Raw genomic sequence first — 17441 nt, 5'->3', positions numbered from 1 at the left:
GAGAACACTACAATATTCTTCACCACAACCATTAGCAAAAACATTTAATATAATAAACATATGGATGCAGGATTTATATTTTACCAGTTGCTGAATTCCAAGCCTCTAGGGAGTGGGGTTTGTTAGCTGTTAGCGAGATCCCTTGGTACAGACACACACACACAGACCCTGTTACTTTAATATAAGGATTCGATAAATTTTTTTGTCTGTAGCTTAAGACTTAAAAAAATACTGAACCGATTGATTTCTCCTTTTTTTGGGTAGCTTTGGATGATTTTGTGCTATTTTTCTGTCATTCCCATCGACAGATACAGCGTCCCTAGATGATAAGGGTGCAGCCTCTAGTACTATAGCAAAGATTGTATCCATTTTCAAAAGATTGATTGTGAGAACTAAAATATGTATAAAAGAGAAGAACAACTTTCAGAGAAGTTTAATGCTACCAACATTTATGTAAAGAAACAAAAATATTTAGAAAATCCGAGGTCATGTAAAATAATCTGTTTGTGTTTGAGTGGTTAGGCTTTAATCTTCTATAATACAAAGTAGAATGATGTCTCTCCGTCCGTCTGTCTGCCCGTCTGTCCCTTAAGATCTCGGTAACCGCTGAACCGATTGGATTCTACTCTTCAGGGAATATACCTACTGGTCCTGTGGTGGTTTTAGGCTATTTTCTTCAGGGTTGGGACACCGACAACCCCCCCAAAAAACAAAAAAATACCCCCCCATTTTTTTGTTTATGGGGAAGTTAGTTCACATAAATCTATTGGCAGCACCATTAGTACTTAATTTTCTATATATTTTTTTTAATTACCTCTTTAGACAACGCCCCTAGAGGCTAGGGGCGAGGTCGCTAGTGTATCATAAAGAAGTTTCGCTGTTAAACAAGGTCGATTACTTCCAATGATACTGAAATTGTTTTAGATGAACAGAAAACAGAAATTTTAAAAAAGATAGAGTAAAATACAATATATTAGAAACAGATTTAGATATGAGATAAAGTAGATATGGAGAAATAACAAAAAAATTAAACAGAAATATTAAATATTATAATACTGAATTTTAACAAGGATAATTACGTCGTATAACAGCGAAGCAAAAGAAGAATAAATAGAGAGAAAGTTTGAAAAAGCAGAATGAGAAAACATAATATTAAGAAACAAAGAAAAATAAAGGGAAAGGGGTTAATTAGAATAGGTATTCGAGTTTTGCCTTCTATTCTAAACCAAACTTTTGAACATAATTAACAATTTTAAAACTAAAAATTAAATCAGCAACCTCCTAAAATTACAGGCAGAAGTACAGACAGACAGAAGTACAGACGGACATTGAGTAGCTTTGCTACTAAAAACTGCAAGAGCAGCAGAGAAAATTGTTCTCAATACTTTTGTGTATCTTGTTCCTCTATTTGTTTTCAGTTTCTTGCAGAGATAGAGGGGACAATGGGCTGTTAATTACTCTAGTCCCCAAAGTTTTATAATAACGTACTCTTGTTCGTTGGCTCAACAATTTTGTGGACTTTAGTGAATTTTGATTGATTAAATTATTAAGATGTGTGTTCAAACGTTTCAATCACTAATTTTAATGTTCTCAAGGAGTAATTTTGTGTATCATCATTAGGGATGAACAGTACATCAATTTATCGGCCATTGTCTTATCCCTTTAGATCCCTGAGTTTCTTGTATCTCCAAAAAAGCTAATTGAAAGAAGACACAGATGTGCAATTTGTGTTTCCTAATCCTAAGTTTTACAAAAATACTATTCACAACATACACAAAAGCGAAGCTCAATAGATTGTAAAAGCTGAAGAAAAAAAGTTTACAAATTTAAAAATAAAGCGCTTTAATATACTGAAGAACATAATACTATTTAGGATAATTAGCGGCCTATCATCTAGGGGTCTAATTCGAAGGGGAGGGAGGGGCAAAAATAGAACCCAAATCCATCCAAAGACTCAAATCTAAAAATGAAATAGCATAAAACCATCCAGGGACCTATATGAAGCTTCCCTAAAAAGAGAACTGAATCGGTTTTGTAGTTATCGATATCTTTAGCTACAGACAAAAAACTTGCTACTTTATATAATAAATAGGATATCTGAATAAATGTTCGAGGTCATCAGATTGATAAAGCATATTATATCGTCCTAACATTCGCCATTTGAAAATCAAATTAATAATACAATTGTGTCATTTAAGATTTGGTATTAAAATAGTTCATTGGACGTTCTGACTTTCTGATTATCATAATCGAGAATGCACTTACAATATTATTCCTACTTGTTTTAGTATTCCTCATCTGTAGTGTAAGAAATCTAACCTAAGAAACTCTTTATAGTGCCTGTGAAAAAAAAGGCGTCATATTAGAAAAGTTTTTGATTTAGTGCCTATAAAAAAGGGCTAAATTTAAAAACTTTTGGCCGAAAAATTCCAAATTACGTCATATTAAAATAATGGACTATTTTTATATAACGTCATTTTTATAAAAAAAAAAAAACATTAACGTTACGGACATTCCTAAATGTAGATTGTAGAAGAGCATAAATTTGCCCATAAAAGTTTTGAAGATATGCTCTTCAATGTTCAACCTTAGTGGTTTGTATGATACTTTGGATTTAAAAATTGTACATATCATAATGGATTAATTATTACTTGAATCTTACGCCAGATTATCATTTACTCTAATAAAGTGAAACTTGTAGATGGCTAAAATAATGATTGTTCAACCTAATCAAGATTTAATAAAATTTCGCAACATTTTTAAGCCAAAAAATGAAAGAACGTGTTAATAAAACTTTTGGGAACAGTAAAATTCCAGTCCAATGTCTCCTCCCCCCCCTGTGGTTTACCTAGCTTTTAAGTCCGCTTAATATGTACTTGCTTTTATTTGCTATAAATTTTCCCTGTAAATGGAATAATTTTCGCTCTATATATACATACTAGCGAATTCGCCTCTAGCCTCTAGGGGCTTTGGGTGGGGGAATTTTTTTTTTTTTTGAGGGGGGGGTTGCGATCCCCACTATTTTAATTTTAGTTTTAAAAAGAAAAAAAAATTTCGGGGGGGTATTTTTCATTTTTTGGGGGGGTTAGGGGTGTCCAACCCCACAAGAAAATAGTTATAAACCTTCCCTGGATCTATAAGAAGCTTTCCTGTAAAGGAGAACCATATCGGTTCAGCGGTTAGCGAGATACTTCGCTACAGACAAAAAAATCTTACTACTTTATATTAAGGATATTATATCAGGATGGTAGGGACAATTTGCTGTTTATTACACCAGTCTCAAAAGTGTTTAAAACTTTGTGAACTTTTAATGAATTTTGATGGGTTGATTCATTACGTTGAGTGTCGAAATGTTTCAACCAATAGTTGTATTCTTCAGGAGAGGGAATTTTGTGTATCATCATTGGGGATGTACATCAATTTGTCGGCTGTTGTATTATCCCTTTAGATCCTCTGTCTATATATTATGCACAAGCCATCATATTTTGTTTATCCTCATAGTGAATAAAAAGGTTAATTAATCTAATACATAATAATGTTATTCAATAACAAGGAGGATAACATCCATTAAAGTTCTGCCAAGGAGAAAGATTTTAAGTCTACACATGGTGGAATACAGAAAAGCAACTCATATATATTATATATGTAGATGCTATTTTAAATGTTTTTTTTTCTGTTTGTTCGAATGTTTAGGTCCTGCTAACCACCAAACCGTTTAGGTTCTTTATCGGAGGGAAGCTTTATATATATCCGAGGATTGTTTTAGACTTTTTTTTTTCTTTCTATACTTAAGTTTTGTGATGGTTTTAGGCTAATTTTCTGGTACTTAACTCCACCTTTAAATACAGAGTCCATATACCCCTTGGGGCAAAAAAATCTGGAATTTATCTTTTATTTTTTCATTTTACCACAGGACCAATAGGCATATACCCTGAAGAGTGGTTACCGAGATCTTAATTGATTACGTTGGATTAGAAATGATTTTATAATGCTCTGATAAAAATATATAACATAGAGCTTTCTTTATGTTATAGCGTGGGTAATTAAACTTATGATTTAGTGCAATGCGTCAGGGATCTGAAGGGATAAGATAAGTGACGAGAAATTAATGTATCCTTCCAATTATAATTAACATAATTGCCCATACTCTAAAAAAAAACAACATCCATAAAAGCGAAGCTCTGAAACGGTAGGACAAACGGACATTAACACTTGTATAGTGTCTGAACTTAATAATCAAAATATAAAAGTATAAGAGTCGAAGCAAAATTGTAAGTAAATTTGTTGAAAAACTGCTTGATACAGGATAATGTTTATGGACATACTTACATTTTTAGGACTTGCTTCGCTTATAATATTGTTCTTTGTTGTCCTAGAAATCAGTATACCAAAAAACAGATCAAACAGATAATTAGATCACATAAAAATTTGTTGTTAAAATAGTAGAAAAATCAACATGTTTAAAATGAACTTACGGACATTCTGGTAATGATTATAGAGTTGCTACGCTTTCTAAATCGTACCTAACTACTACAGGAATCATCAAGCAAATCGATAGGACAATTCTAACATGCCTAAATTAACGAATAAAAGCTATCTATCTCGGACGGACGGACGGACGGACCGACCCAAATTATAGAAAAGCTTCGCTTTTTAAAAAATTGGTGAGCAAGTTTGAACACTACTAGTTTGTACCAACCAATCAAGATTTAATATTTTATGCCCAATTATTTAATACTTATATTTTGGGTACCAGAATTTACTAACATTCTAATGTCCCTACCCTTCCTGGCATTATGTAGAATATAAGATCAATTGAAAATGGATTACCTTTTTCTTCCCTAATTTTCGAAGTTGTACAGCAAAAGCTATTTTTAGCTACTCCGGTCAAAGGGAAAAGTGATATAGTGTATAAATGATTTATACATATACATTCAAAATTTTAATTTTTCAAATTTTGATTTTTTTTTGGAAGTTTTAAGCTTTTTTAGATAGTTGTAAATATTGATATAGGATGAGTAAACTATGTACACAATCGGAAACTAGAATTCAGCTGACCAAATATAAATATATTGTAAGTACATAGCAGTGCTATAGAATCAAATAATTACAGTAATAGATGGGTAATACTTTGCTAATTAATGCTGCAAAGAAAAATTTATATAGAATAATATAATGTTGGGAATTAAACAGTAAAGTTTTCCTGAGATTGATTATTTGCAATCTACTTTTATTCAAATTTTATTTTAACATGTTCAAGTCGAGCCACAAAAGCCCTGCGGTGAACTAACCCTGTGGGCTACCAAGTACCCAATATAACCTATTATAATCTATCCTATAACCTAATAAACAAACAAACGAAAAAATACCCAGTCCTACTTTATTTTCGATTAATACCTTAAATAAGAGGGGAGAGTTCACTGCTCGACAAGGCACTTTGAGAGAAGTTACCAACTGGTCTAAATTCATGCTATTTGGTGCAGCCAAACAGCCATAAATTGACAGTTTATTAGCGGCTTATTTGCAGCTGCCGAGCTTTGCCTATTCGTTTAAATTTTAAAACTTTTTTTTCTAAAAAAAGCCTAAGAAATTTAATGTACTTTTCTGTGGACAATTTCTTTCAAATCATGAAAAATATTATTTTTCCTCATGGTTTAATAGAAGTGAGATTCTAATAGAATAGTAAAATTTTAGGTTTAATCTTTCTTGAACGATATACTTTTGAATTTTATGTAAAATGACCAATCTTATTTCACTTTCAAATTTTTTCGAAGATTGTGTCCCTAGCTTCGACCAACGGGAGTTTTTTGATGTTCTCTTCCTTCTACTCAACTAGATGTGATGACCCTAGATCAAATTGGTGGTATCACCCTGTATTATTATAAATTATAATATTATATATTAGAAATGTGCATATTACCAAGAGTACAAATTTTAGACATACTTTAGGTAACCAAAGTTTTATGAACGGGTCTTTCATTCGCTAAAACTTTGGGTACTTTGGCATAGGCGTCCAAGGGGGGGGGGGTAATGGGGCGATTACCCCCCCCAAACGATTTGGGGGTGCCGTAGGCATTTTTAATACTATATATTTGATAAAATTTAAATTACCCCCCCCAAAAATTTTACCCCGGGGGTAAATTTTGGGGGGGGGTAAACTAAATTTACCCCTGCCAACAGATTTCATGGGGGGTAATTACCCCCCCCCCCCAAGCAAATTTTACCCCCGGGGTAAAAATTTTGGGGGGGGTAAAAAAAATTTACCCCCCCCCAAAACGAATTACCCCCCCTTTAAAAAATTTTTACCCCCCCCGCCAAAATAAAAAGCTTGGACGCCCCTGTACTTTGGTTAATTAGCAGTGTCAAAACTTTTTAGCTAATATAAATCTTCTCCAATTTTTTTGTTTATCGTCATTCGATATATACATCAATTCATCGAGCGTTGTCTTATCCCTTTAAATCCCTGACATATTCCATATATTGGTATAGATTCAATACTGTTTAGGGAGAGGGGGGAAGGAAGATTGAATTATATATAGAGAGAGGAGCAGAGAAATAAAGCTTAATGCATGCATCTAATACAGAGTGCTTCTCATAGTAACTCAATATAATACTTCAGTGTGTCTGTCTGTATGAGAGTATTTTATTCTACTTTTATGATCTTCTTCTATAGACAGCGAGAGGGGACAATGGGCTGTTTATTACACTAGTCCCTTAAATCCTATAATAACGTTTTCTTATTCGTTTACTTAACAACTTTGGGGACTTAAGTGAATTTTGATTGGTTGGTTCATGAAGTTGAATGTTCAAACGTTTCTAACTAATTTTGATCTTCAGAATTATCGGCCAATGGCTTATCCCTTTAGATCCCTGTCTTTACATCTGTCTGTAATGGGTTCGAGTCCTTTCCTATAACTGGTTTAACAAAAAAAATATATTTATTGGAGCTATGCCCTATCGAGAGTTAGGGGACAATAAACTTTAAATGAAACTGCCCCCCAAAGTTTATAAAATTGGCCTTCCATTAAATAGCTAAATTTTAGGTTTATTTATTATTCCTACAGTGTAGAAATAAGACACTACAGGTATAGGGCCGCATAATTATGAACCCCTCCCTCCCCCCGCAAGAGTTGGTCATCGGAGAAAAACTACACCCCCATTTATTTAATTTATGTCAAAAGATAAGGTTCGGGGGGAGGGTTCAGTTCTCTACTGGCAATTTTAGGGAAAGCGCCAAATTTTGATTAAAATGAGTGCTTGTATTTTGTTTTGCCTCGTAAAATTGGTGATGCTTGTAATTATTTATAGAACAAGGAAATTATGTTCAATAGAAGCGCAACAATTGAATCATTATAAATCAGCCAATAATCAAGGAAGAAAAGAAAGACCTTAAAGTAATCATTCTTTAGTCCATAAAATTGGTTTTCTGTTTGGGTTTACAAAGTTCTATACGTAACTTAAATAAACCTTGCAATGAAAATATATTTGGACTGTAAATTACACTGGTAACCAAAATTATTTTATGTTGGCTCTAACGCCTTGGCTACTTGTAATGCATTTTGATTGTTTTGTACAAACTAGCAGTGTCCAAACTATTCAATCAAAAATTTTAATCTATTGAAGGCGTCAATTGATTTATCATCATCGGGTATGTTTAGACGTCCTTTGTCTTATCCCCTGAGATTACTGGTATGCAATTTATTAATTTGATACAAATTCAGATGGTTACGTCACGTTGAGCACAAATACCATTAATTTCATCACGGTTTCTGAATGAATTCATTATTTAACAAACATTAGCATGTCCTTAAATAATGCGCAAATTATAACCAAAAAAACATCAATATTTTAGCAGTTTTTACGCAAATTATAGAAAATTTGTGGTAAGTGAAAATAAACCAGAAGAAGTCAGGAAGCGTAACAACCAGAGAGGGTTAGTCGCAAGAGCAGTGCAAATTTCTGGACAGGGGTGTGGAGCTTGAGCTAGAGAAATTTATGGACAGGGGTGTTTGAGCTTGAGTAAGAGAAATTTCTGGACAGGGGTGTGGAGCTTGACCAAGAGAAATTTCTGGACAGGGGTGTAGAGCTTGACCAAGAGAAATTAATGGGCAGGGGTTAGTCGCAGGAGCAGTGCAAATTTCTGGACAGGGGTGTGGAGCTTGAGCTAGAGAAATTTATGGACAGGGGTGTAGAGCTTGACTAAGAGAAATTTCTGGACAGGGGTTTGGAGCTTAAGGAAAAAAAAATTTCTGGACAGGGTGTAGAGCTTGAGCAAGATAAATTTATGGACAGGGGTGTAGAGCTTGAGCAAGATAAATTGATGGACAGGGGTGTAGAGCTTGAGCAAGATAAATTTATGGACAGGGGTGTAGAGCTTGAGCAAGATAAATTTATGGACAGGGATGTAGAGCTTGACTAAGAGAATTTTCTAGACATGGGTTTGGAGCTAAAGGAAGATAAATTAATGGACAGGGGTGTAGAGCTTGAGCAAGATTGGGGTGCTTGTAAGGGGAAAAATTTTTGAAAAAAAATAACATGGTCTCAAATGATTCCAAATTGCCTAATTCGGCGAGAAATGCAATAAAAAAAATTTTTGGTGGCGGCGGAAAACGGCGGCTGGCGGCGGGAGCGGCGGTCCCGCCGCCGTTTTTTATGAAAGATACCAAAACTTGGGGTTATTAGTGACCCAGCCCAAAAGATTTTACCCAATTATCTCTAAAACTAAGGGTGTAGCATCCAAAATAAAATTGCTGGTATGTCGTGGCCCGAGTCACCACATTTTACCCCCCCCCCCCTTTATGGACAGGGATGTAGAGCTTGACTAAGAGAATTTTCTAGACATGGGTTTGGAGCTTAAGGAAGATAAATTAATGGACAGGGGTGTAGAGCATGAGCAAGATAAATTTATGGACAGGGGTGTAGAGCTTGAGCAAGATAAATTTATGGACAGGGGTGTAGAGCTTGAGCAAGATAAATTTATGGACAGGGGTGTAGAGCTTGAGCAAGATAAATTTATGGACAGAGGTGTAGAGCTTGAGCAAGATAAATTTATGAACAGGGGTGTAGAGCTTGAGCAAGATAAATTTATGGACAGGGGTGTAGAGCTTGAGCAAGATAAATTTATGGACAGGGGTGTAGAGCTTGAGCAAGATAAATTGATGGACAGGGGTGTAGAGCTTGAGCAAGATAAATTTATGGACAGAGGTGTAGAGCTTGAGCAAGATAAATTTATGAACAGGGGTGCAGAGCTTGAGCAAGATAAATTTATGGACAGGGGTGTAGAGCTTGAGCAAGATAAATTTATGGACAGGGGTGTAGAGCTTGAGCAAGATAAATTTATGGACAGGGGTGTAGAGCTTGAGCAAGATAAATTTATGGACAGGGGTGTAGAGCTTGAGCAAGATAAATTTATGGACAGGGGTGTAGAGCCTGAGCAAGATAAATTTATGGACATTTTAAGGACCCCCCCCCCTGTACTTTCTTGAAATAGGGAAATTTAAATAGTTTTTGTAGACTAACACTTTTTTATAGCTCCAAATCACTGTTCATGGAGTTTTTATTAAATTGTGATAAAAAGTAACTAGGTGAATGATGATGAATCATCATAAATTTTTTCTTCTAATTTTGATACAAAACAGAAATGTCAAAAAGTAAATTAAAATTGTAATGAAGTTTGATAATTAAAAAAACAATTATGTCCAACAGTAGCGAAAACATTCGAAATTATAACCAATAGTTAATGTAAACAGCCAACAAAGGAAAGAGTTTGAGAGAGGACAGAAAGAGATTAAAACCAGAATAAGGCAGAGAGTATTCTAGTTCAAATCTAGAACATTTCCAAAATATTATAGAAAAAAAGAAAGAAAAATAAAAGGATTGGAAATGGGGACGGGCCCATGACTGTCCAGTGAAAAGGGACAGTTAATCCTGCAACCGTATTTAGCTCGTAATATTAAATTAGAGCTTTGAGCGCGCCTTCTTAAAGTAGCTCACGAATTTTCCTCCTTTTTTTTTACAAATGTTAAATGTTCAATGGTAATAAAAACAAGTCCACCCTTACATACAGACACGAACAAGCAGAGTAGCTTTGATATAAGAACACATTTCCGATCACTGTAAATATTTTAAATTTAGAAATTGATTGCTCTAATGCAGAGAGACAATAAACTATTTAAGAGTATTTTTAGATTAAAAATCTAGTAAAATGAATTGGAATCACACAAAATTAGGTATACCTATCTATCAAAATAGTTAATTATCAATCTGTTGGAATTAATAGCATACTTTATCAGGAGAAAGACACTTCAATAATATGAAGAAAGGCAAATTGACAAAGTTTTGGATGATTCCTGATTCATATATGCTTTTACACCAAAATTTAGCTTTTTAACGGACAAAGTGAAATATAGAGTTGCTACACTCCTAAAATAATTAAAAATAACTAAATTGAATTATATGTTTATTAAAATTTAAAGTGTACAACATAATACCTCGAGAATTTACTATCACAGGGTTGCAATTAGTTAATTTCATCTTAATTAATTAATTAATATTTACAAAAGGGTAAAACCAAAGTTGTTAAATAGAAAGCGGTAATTCATGTTCTGTTTTTTTATGTGTGACTTGGACCACATTGAAAATAACCTCCCCTATTTTCAGAATTAACAAAAGTAAACACATGATACTTAAAGTATATCTAAATACATAAAAAAGATTTATTTTCATTCAGTTTTACAATTTTTTGAGATGTGCTCTAGATTTAAAGAAAATTTAATGATAGGAGTTTATAGCTCATTAAATAAATAAATGATTATTATAATTGTTGATGGTAGGGAGAAGGGTTGAAATGGTCCAAGTCATATGTAATGGTTAATGCAATTTTTCGCACCATTACATTTTTCAATTGCCCTTTAATTATTTGCATGTGAAAAAAAAATATTATATTTACTACTATTAGTAGGTATCATTTTCATTTTTTTTGTATATTTTTTCATTCTTTGGTTACAAAATCCTCTTAGTTATTTTCTGTAATTTTATTACTTTGCATTAAATTCTAATCCCATAAACTACAAATTGAGCATGAAAAAAAAACATATTTTTACCAAATTTTTGTAATAATACTTAATTCTTAAATACAATAAATTTATTATAAAAATTTTAATACATTCTAAAACGCAAAAATAAGACCGTTTTATGTTTAAAACATGAAACAAATTCTTGTATTGAAACATTTTTTTTATATTCTGCTCTAAAATTTGATTTACTTCCAGATGTGAATAAATAAACTGAACAAGTGTTATTTTTTTTGGAATATCAATGTAAATAAACTCAATTTTTAATATTTAAAAAAAATTCATAAAAAACTTGTTAAATATTTCATATAGTTGTGCTCTAAATGCTTTAAAGCACATTGCAAGAAATATCTTAATATGAGTCTTATTTTACATCCTATTTGTAATGTTTGTATTAACAAACTTACTACTCAAATAGAGTATAATCATTGGTGGACAAGTCTGAACACCGTTACTTTGTATAAACTAATCATTATATACTTCCAAAGTTTTAATCTAACAAAGGCGAGAACGAGTTTGGAAACCTTTAAAGTAGGGTTGGGCCGGATATCCGGTGTGGCCGGACATCCGGCCATTTTCAATATCCGGCCGGATACCGGATATTGAAACTATCCGGCCGGATATCCGGCTCTAAATTTTTTTATACTTTACACCAAAAATCTCTGCTTTTTAAATTTTAAATGGCTATAATTTTCTTATTATTGAAGCTAGAAGTACATTTTTTCTGAACAAGTTAAACTTTATGTAAATTTATATAAGATTTCTGATGAAATTTTTTTTTGCTTCTTTAATATCTGGTAATTTGGCCGGTTATCCGGCCGGATATCCGGTAATTTTAAAGAATTAAAAAAATATACAGTAGGACATACTTCACATTATTAAGAGGCTTTTGAAAAAACAAATCTTGATTTATTATTATTTTATGTAGAGTTGTTCTAACAGAAACTTAAATTTGCACTTTTACAATTTCCATTATCAACAAATTTTCAAAGAATAACGTCAAATAATTCTGCCTTTGAAGTAGATTTCTAGAGTTTCTAAATTGAATTTCTACTTGAATTTGTGTGTGAGAGATGTATCACGGAATATACTCATATTGGAGATTAATTAGAGCAGCAAAATATTTCCTAAATTTAGGTTATTAACCCTGCAGGGTACATGTCAACAGCCTTTAGTTCATTTCGAATTCTTTTCTATAAATTCCCAAATATTGCACATTTTCGCGTCATATAAAGAACATATGTGAAATATGAGTCAAATGAAAAAATCTTTTTGGGCGCTGTTTAGTCTCTGTGTATATGAAAGCGGGCTATGCCATAAGCTGCCTTTAATGTTATAATTCAAAAGTTTTTTAACAAAACCATGTTCATAATGACATTGATAGTCAATTAAAAATTCTTATGGCATATTTTTAACAAGAATTTATAAATAAGGTCGTCAATTTTAATTTGAAAGACAAATCTTATTTCCTTTTCTTACTTACTTACAAAAACTTATTTTGTTTAATTTAATCTTCTAATCTTAGTTGAATTCTCATATTTTATTAGATTTACTCTTTAAACAAAATAAACATAAAATAGAATTTGTACAGACGTAAACCAGACATTTTAACAGAAAAAATTAAATTTTGTTTAAAATTTTATTTCAAATAAAAAAAAACTTGCATATTATGATTACACCTGAGCAGAAATTAATCAAAAAAATATTATTTTTCAAAATTGTTCTAGACTAATTCTATATTAAGTTCTAATGTATGTAATCTAACTTTAAAATTAAATTAATTTGAGAATATTATTTAAGTGACAAAATTTAGGGTATAACTTTAAGTAAATGTCCATTTGACATTTAATTTAATTTCGATATTTTTACATTATTTCAACATTGCTGTTTTTAAACTGTAATGTGCCATTCATACATGTTAATTGCACAACTCATAATTAAAGGACAAAACCATTTATTTATTAAAAAGTAACATTATTAAAATCACTCTTTAACTTTGTCATTATTTTTTTCTGACAATAAATGAGACATAATTATAGATTACTAAATTTCTAATAATTAAAGATGACTAGAATCTATTGCTAGAAGCAAAACTGCTAATAAAATCACATGTTTTCTTAATATCAGTGGTTAGGCCTTCTTTTTAAGGTAAAGGAGCCATCCTTATGTGTCCTTAATCATAGGCCTATATTATTTACTGTAATGACACACTTGAAATTAATTCAACACTTGTTAGTATCTCTGAGGAACTTTGTGCCTATCAATTATTTGTTTCTCTCCCTCTGTAAATTGAAGCAATCTTTCTATTGACTTCAAATGATAAGGTCTGTTTGTGACATCGGTAAGAAAATAATACACACTCCGTCTTAGGAACTGATAAGTGAGTAGAATAGTTTCTGTGGATGGGCCTTGATCACCTGAACTGGCAGGATGCAGGGGAGAGTCAGCCAACAGCTCTTCAATGTTGACCTGGCTAATGTTATCAATGCCAGGTGTTCTCCAGGTTTGTGTCGACATTTCAATCCTTTTATTCTCCGGCTGCGAGACTAACTGCTGCTGCTGCAGTTGGGTTGTCAAGAGAGATGATTCTGCCAACTTGGCCTGGAGTAGAGCAACTGTATCTTTGCTGGACACTAAATGCTTTTGTAGAGAAATAATTTCATCTCTTAATTGTGTAATCTCACCAGAATCTTTGTTATTATCACCATCATGACCAGCATGATTAACTAAAGCAGCAACATTCTTATCCAGTTCAGCTTTTAGAGTAATATTAGCAGATTTTAATTCTTCAATCTGTGTGGCTTGTTGGCTAATCATATCCTGGTGGTTTTCTATAATGCTCTGCTGTCTGGAGCATCTTAATGTGCTTTCTGACAGCTCTTTTAGCACCTCTTCAAGCTTCTCATTCTTTGTTTTGTTAATACTTTCTAGCTGTTGATTGTACTCCTCCTGTAGGACTTGAAGCTCCTCTTCATGTTGGTGTCTCTGCTCATCAAGCTCTCTGTTGAATAACAAGCAAATATAATTTGGAGTTTATTTTTTGAGAAATATTCTAACTTTTTGTATAGGATTTTAGCAACGTATTTTGTTACAAGAATGTAAACGGCACCTATTCTCATAAGTTTGTAAAAATATTATGATATAGGTAATATATTAGGTATGAAATATGTTGTATTAATTCTCATTTGTAAAATCTGTTATTTTTCTAAAAAGATACTGTGAAACTGAAAAAATAATAATAAGATAAACATTGTCTATATCCTTAAATGATCATTTGCTATAATCACATTGTTGTTGATGCAACAAAACTTTAAAATTTTAGGATTTCCAGAAATTTCACAAAAATTTTCTCGAAAATAAAAAAAGTCATTGTGTAATCTTTATACAATCACTAAATGAAAGAAGGCTTTAATAAATAAATGCAAACAAGTATGACAACATGCGTGAGAAGCGAAGCTCAAAGATCAATATCAATAAAAGCGTTTTTAAAGACAAAGTGTTTTATTGATCAGATATTCATTTGCCAGCAGAATCTTTACAAAAAATGCGTTCAATCTCTAATAACAGTCAAGAAAATATATTTTATTTGTTGTATTTCAAAGTCTCTCTAAGCATGAACGACAGACAAACGGACCAAGTGTAAATTGTATTCTAATTGATTTTATCAATCTTTACAAAAAAAATCGTTTATATTAGGACAAAGTAAATTATAAAGTAGCTTTGCTTCTAAAATATATGAATCTTAAAATTTAAACCGTCTTATTTCATTTTATATCAAGAAACTTTTAAAATTTTGCTTTCCTGTTAAAATGCTGTTGTTGTTCTTGTAACTTCTCCAACTCTGCCTGTAGCTGTTGTCTGGTCTCCTCTTCCTCCTGGAGTGTCGACTCCATCAGCTCAAAGTCGATGCCGAGAAGCGCGGACCTAGTCTCATTCTCAGAGTCCTCACAATGGTCCTCACAGTTGCCAGAATCTGGGATGGAGCCACTCTCCCCACCGTGGTCCGGCGACAATACCTCCTTCAACTTGGAAAGCTCGCTGCGCAACGTTGTGATCTCCGAATCCTTGTGGTGGATCAACTCCTGGGCCTTGTTCAGCTCCATCTTCAGTCGCTTTATTTCGTTGTTCTTTCTCTGTGTTGGGGTTAGATAGGTTGATGGGTCCGAGGCCGTGTCCTTGTCCCCAGAACCAAAGTCTGAATATGAAAGGGAGCTGGCGGACCGTCGCATTTTAGCGCTGACCGCGGATAGCTCAGATATCCTGCGTGTGCAGGGAAGGCTGGTTTTCTTCTTGCCCCACTCCTCAAGACCAGCTCCTCCACCGCGTTGACGAATACAAGACGGACAATTTCGACTATGGGAGTCTAATTGTGAATATTTGGACATTGCTGTATGCACTTCACAAGATTATATTAGTTTTTTCTTACGTCTAAAAGTAATTTTCTATAAAAATAATTACATTTCGTCACTTTGTTTTGTTTAAAATTCTCTTCACACTTGAATGAGCTTCATTCTAAGACTAGAGAACTTTAGAGTTAGTTAGACAGTTCGCAGTAGTGTACACACACACACACAAAATATTCCCCCTCCTTAAACTTCCTCCGTAGCCCCCCCCCCTAACACCCCCATGTTAATCAAATATTTGTGTATATTTCCCCCAGAAGTTCCTTTTACTCTCCGCTCTAACTCTCTCTCTTTCTATCTTTCTACTTCCTGTTCCTCTGACAGGAAGTATTTGGTTGGGGAGGGGGGTAAATCTACCTCACAGCTCTCCTCTCTTCACTTTCTCCGGCTTTCTGATGAATACATAAACAACAACAACAAATTGACAATATTCAATACAAATGCAATGTGCCTTTTAGGAAGGCCCATCTGATCTTCTGAAATATAATACTTACATTAAAAAATTACATACAATATTATCATAATATAAGATATGAAAAATTTTCAATCATACCTAAACTTATTAAAGATCTTTATAAGCTTCTAAGATTTAGATTACATTTACTGTTCTTGGGTGTCTTATAAAACGTGTTCTTATATTTTTCATAAATAATACAACCATGTCATTATTCTTAACAAATATTTTTGGGTTTAAAAAGACTAATAAAACAAGGATGACAACATCCATAAAGGCGAAGCACTGAAACGGTAGGACAAACGGACATTAACACTTATATAGTGTCAGAACTGAATAATCAGAATATAAATGTATATGAGTCGAAGCAAATTGTAAGTAAATTTGTTGAAAAACTGCTTGATACAGGATAATGTTTATGAACATACTTACATTTTTAGGACTTGATTATAGAGTTGCTTCGCTTATAACATTATACTTTGTTGTCCCAGGAATCAACATACCAAAAATCATACCAAATTGTTAGATCACATAGAAATTTATTGTTAAAAAAGTAAAAATATCAACATGTTTAAAATGGACGTACGGACATTCTTGTAATGATAATATAACTTTGCTAACGCTTTTTAAATCGTATCTAACTACTAAAGGAATCACCATGCAAAGTTTGAAATCGATAGGACAATTCTAACATGCCTAAATTAACGAAAAAAGCTATCTCTCTGTGACGGACGGACCTTCGCTTTTTAAAAGAAGACATATGCCTGTTAGAGGAAATTTATTTTCATTGAAAGTCTATATATATTTGATTTAAAAATTGTAAATTTCTGGCTCTTCGTTAATTGAGGTCAAGCAAAGGTGCGTGTATACTTTCAAATAGATTTGGGCTATAATTTCAATCAGCAAAGCAATAAAAGAATATGGAAAAATTGTTAATTTTAGTCTTTAGAAATTACAAATAATTAACTTTCATTTGCAATAAAATTATGTTAACGAGGTTGCGTGAATATGAGGACCGTTTTAATTACCTGAATGTACAGGTAGTTACGGGGCATTATTTTGAACATTGCGCTCCAGTGTTTTGATGCGCGCCGAGAGAGAACGCTTGATTGTAAAATTTAAGTTTATGTATTTTTGAATAAAATGACACGAAATGACTATTTCCTTTATTTGATTTTATACTATCGACATACAGGCCAACTAAACTAGTTAAAAAACATTTTAAATTGAGATTTTTACGTTATAATATAAGATGGATACAAATTTTTCAGAGAAATTCGTTTAATGGCATCTTAAATTGAGTTTATTATTTGAATTTAATTGTGTTTTCATAAAGGAAAACGCTATATTTTTATGTTTATTAGTTTTGTGATGAAAGTTTCAGTTATAACGTTTCAGTCAAACTAAAGTAATATGAACACTGAGCTGGATATATCTTTAAATCATTTTAGTGGTGAGCCAGATCGGGGTGAGCCAACTTTCCACCAATGAGAGAACAGCATTTTATGAATT

General features: G+C 32.8%; 1 protein-coding gene across 1 annotated transcript; it reads right to left on the bottom strand.

Annotated features, from left to right (window-relative positions):
• Positions 1-10446: 10446 nt before the first annotated feature.
• LOC145318359 (uncharacterized) lies at positions 10447-15605 on the bottom strand. The gene is made up of 2 exons (XM_080159656.1): positions 14870-15605; positions 10447-14105 (listed from the first exon to the last, which is right to left on the bottom strand). The coding sequence occupies exons 1-2, from the start codon at positions 15455-15457 to the stop codon at positions 13305-13307; spliced, it is 1389 nt and encodes a 462-aa protein (XP_080015782.1). The 5' UTR covers positions 15458-15605; the 3' UTR covers positions 10447-13304.
• Between the last annotated feature and the right edge of the window lie 1836 nt (positions 15606-17441).

Source organism: Acartia tonsa, chromosome 4 (assembly GCF_053477335.1).
Source record: "Acartia tonsa isolate MP-2025a chromosome 4, ASM5347733v1, whole genome shotgun sequence".
NCBI lineage: Eukaryota > Metazoa > Arthropoda > Copepoda > Calanoida > Acartiidae > Acartia > Acartia tonsa.
The sequence above is the reverse complement of the archived record's forward strand: the minus strand, read 5'-3'. Positions and strand labels throughout refer to the sequence as shown.

Coding starts and splice junctions, on each gene's coding strand:
- LOC145318359 (XM_080159656.1), bottom strand. CDS start 15,457: ATGTCCAAATATTCACAATTAGACTCCCATAGTCGAAATTGTCCGTCT. Junction 14,106..14,869: donor AACAGCATTTTAACAGGAAA/GCAAAATTTTAA, acceptor CTCAAAAAATAA/ACTCCAAATTATATTTGCTT.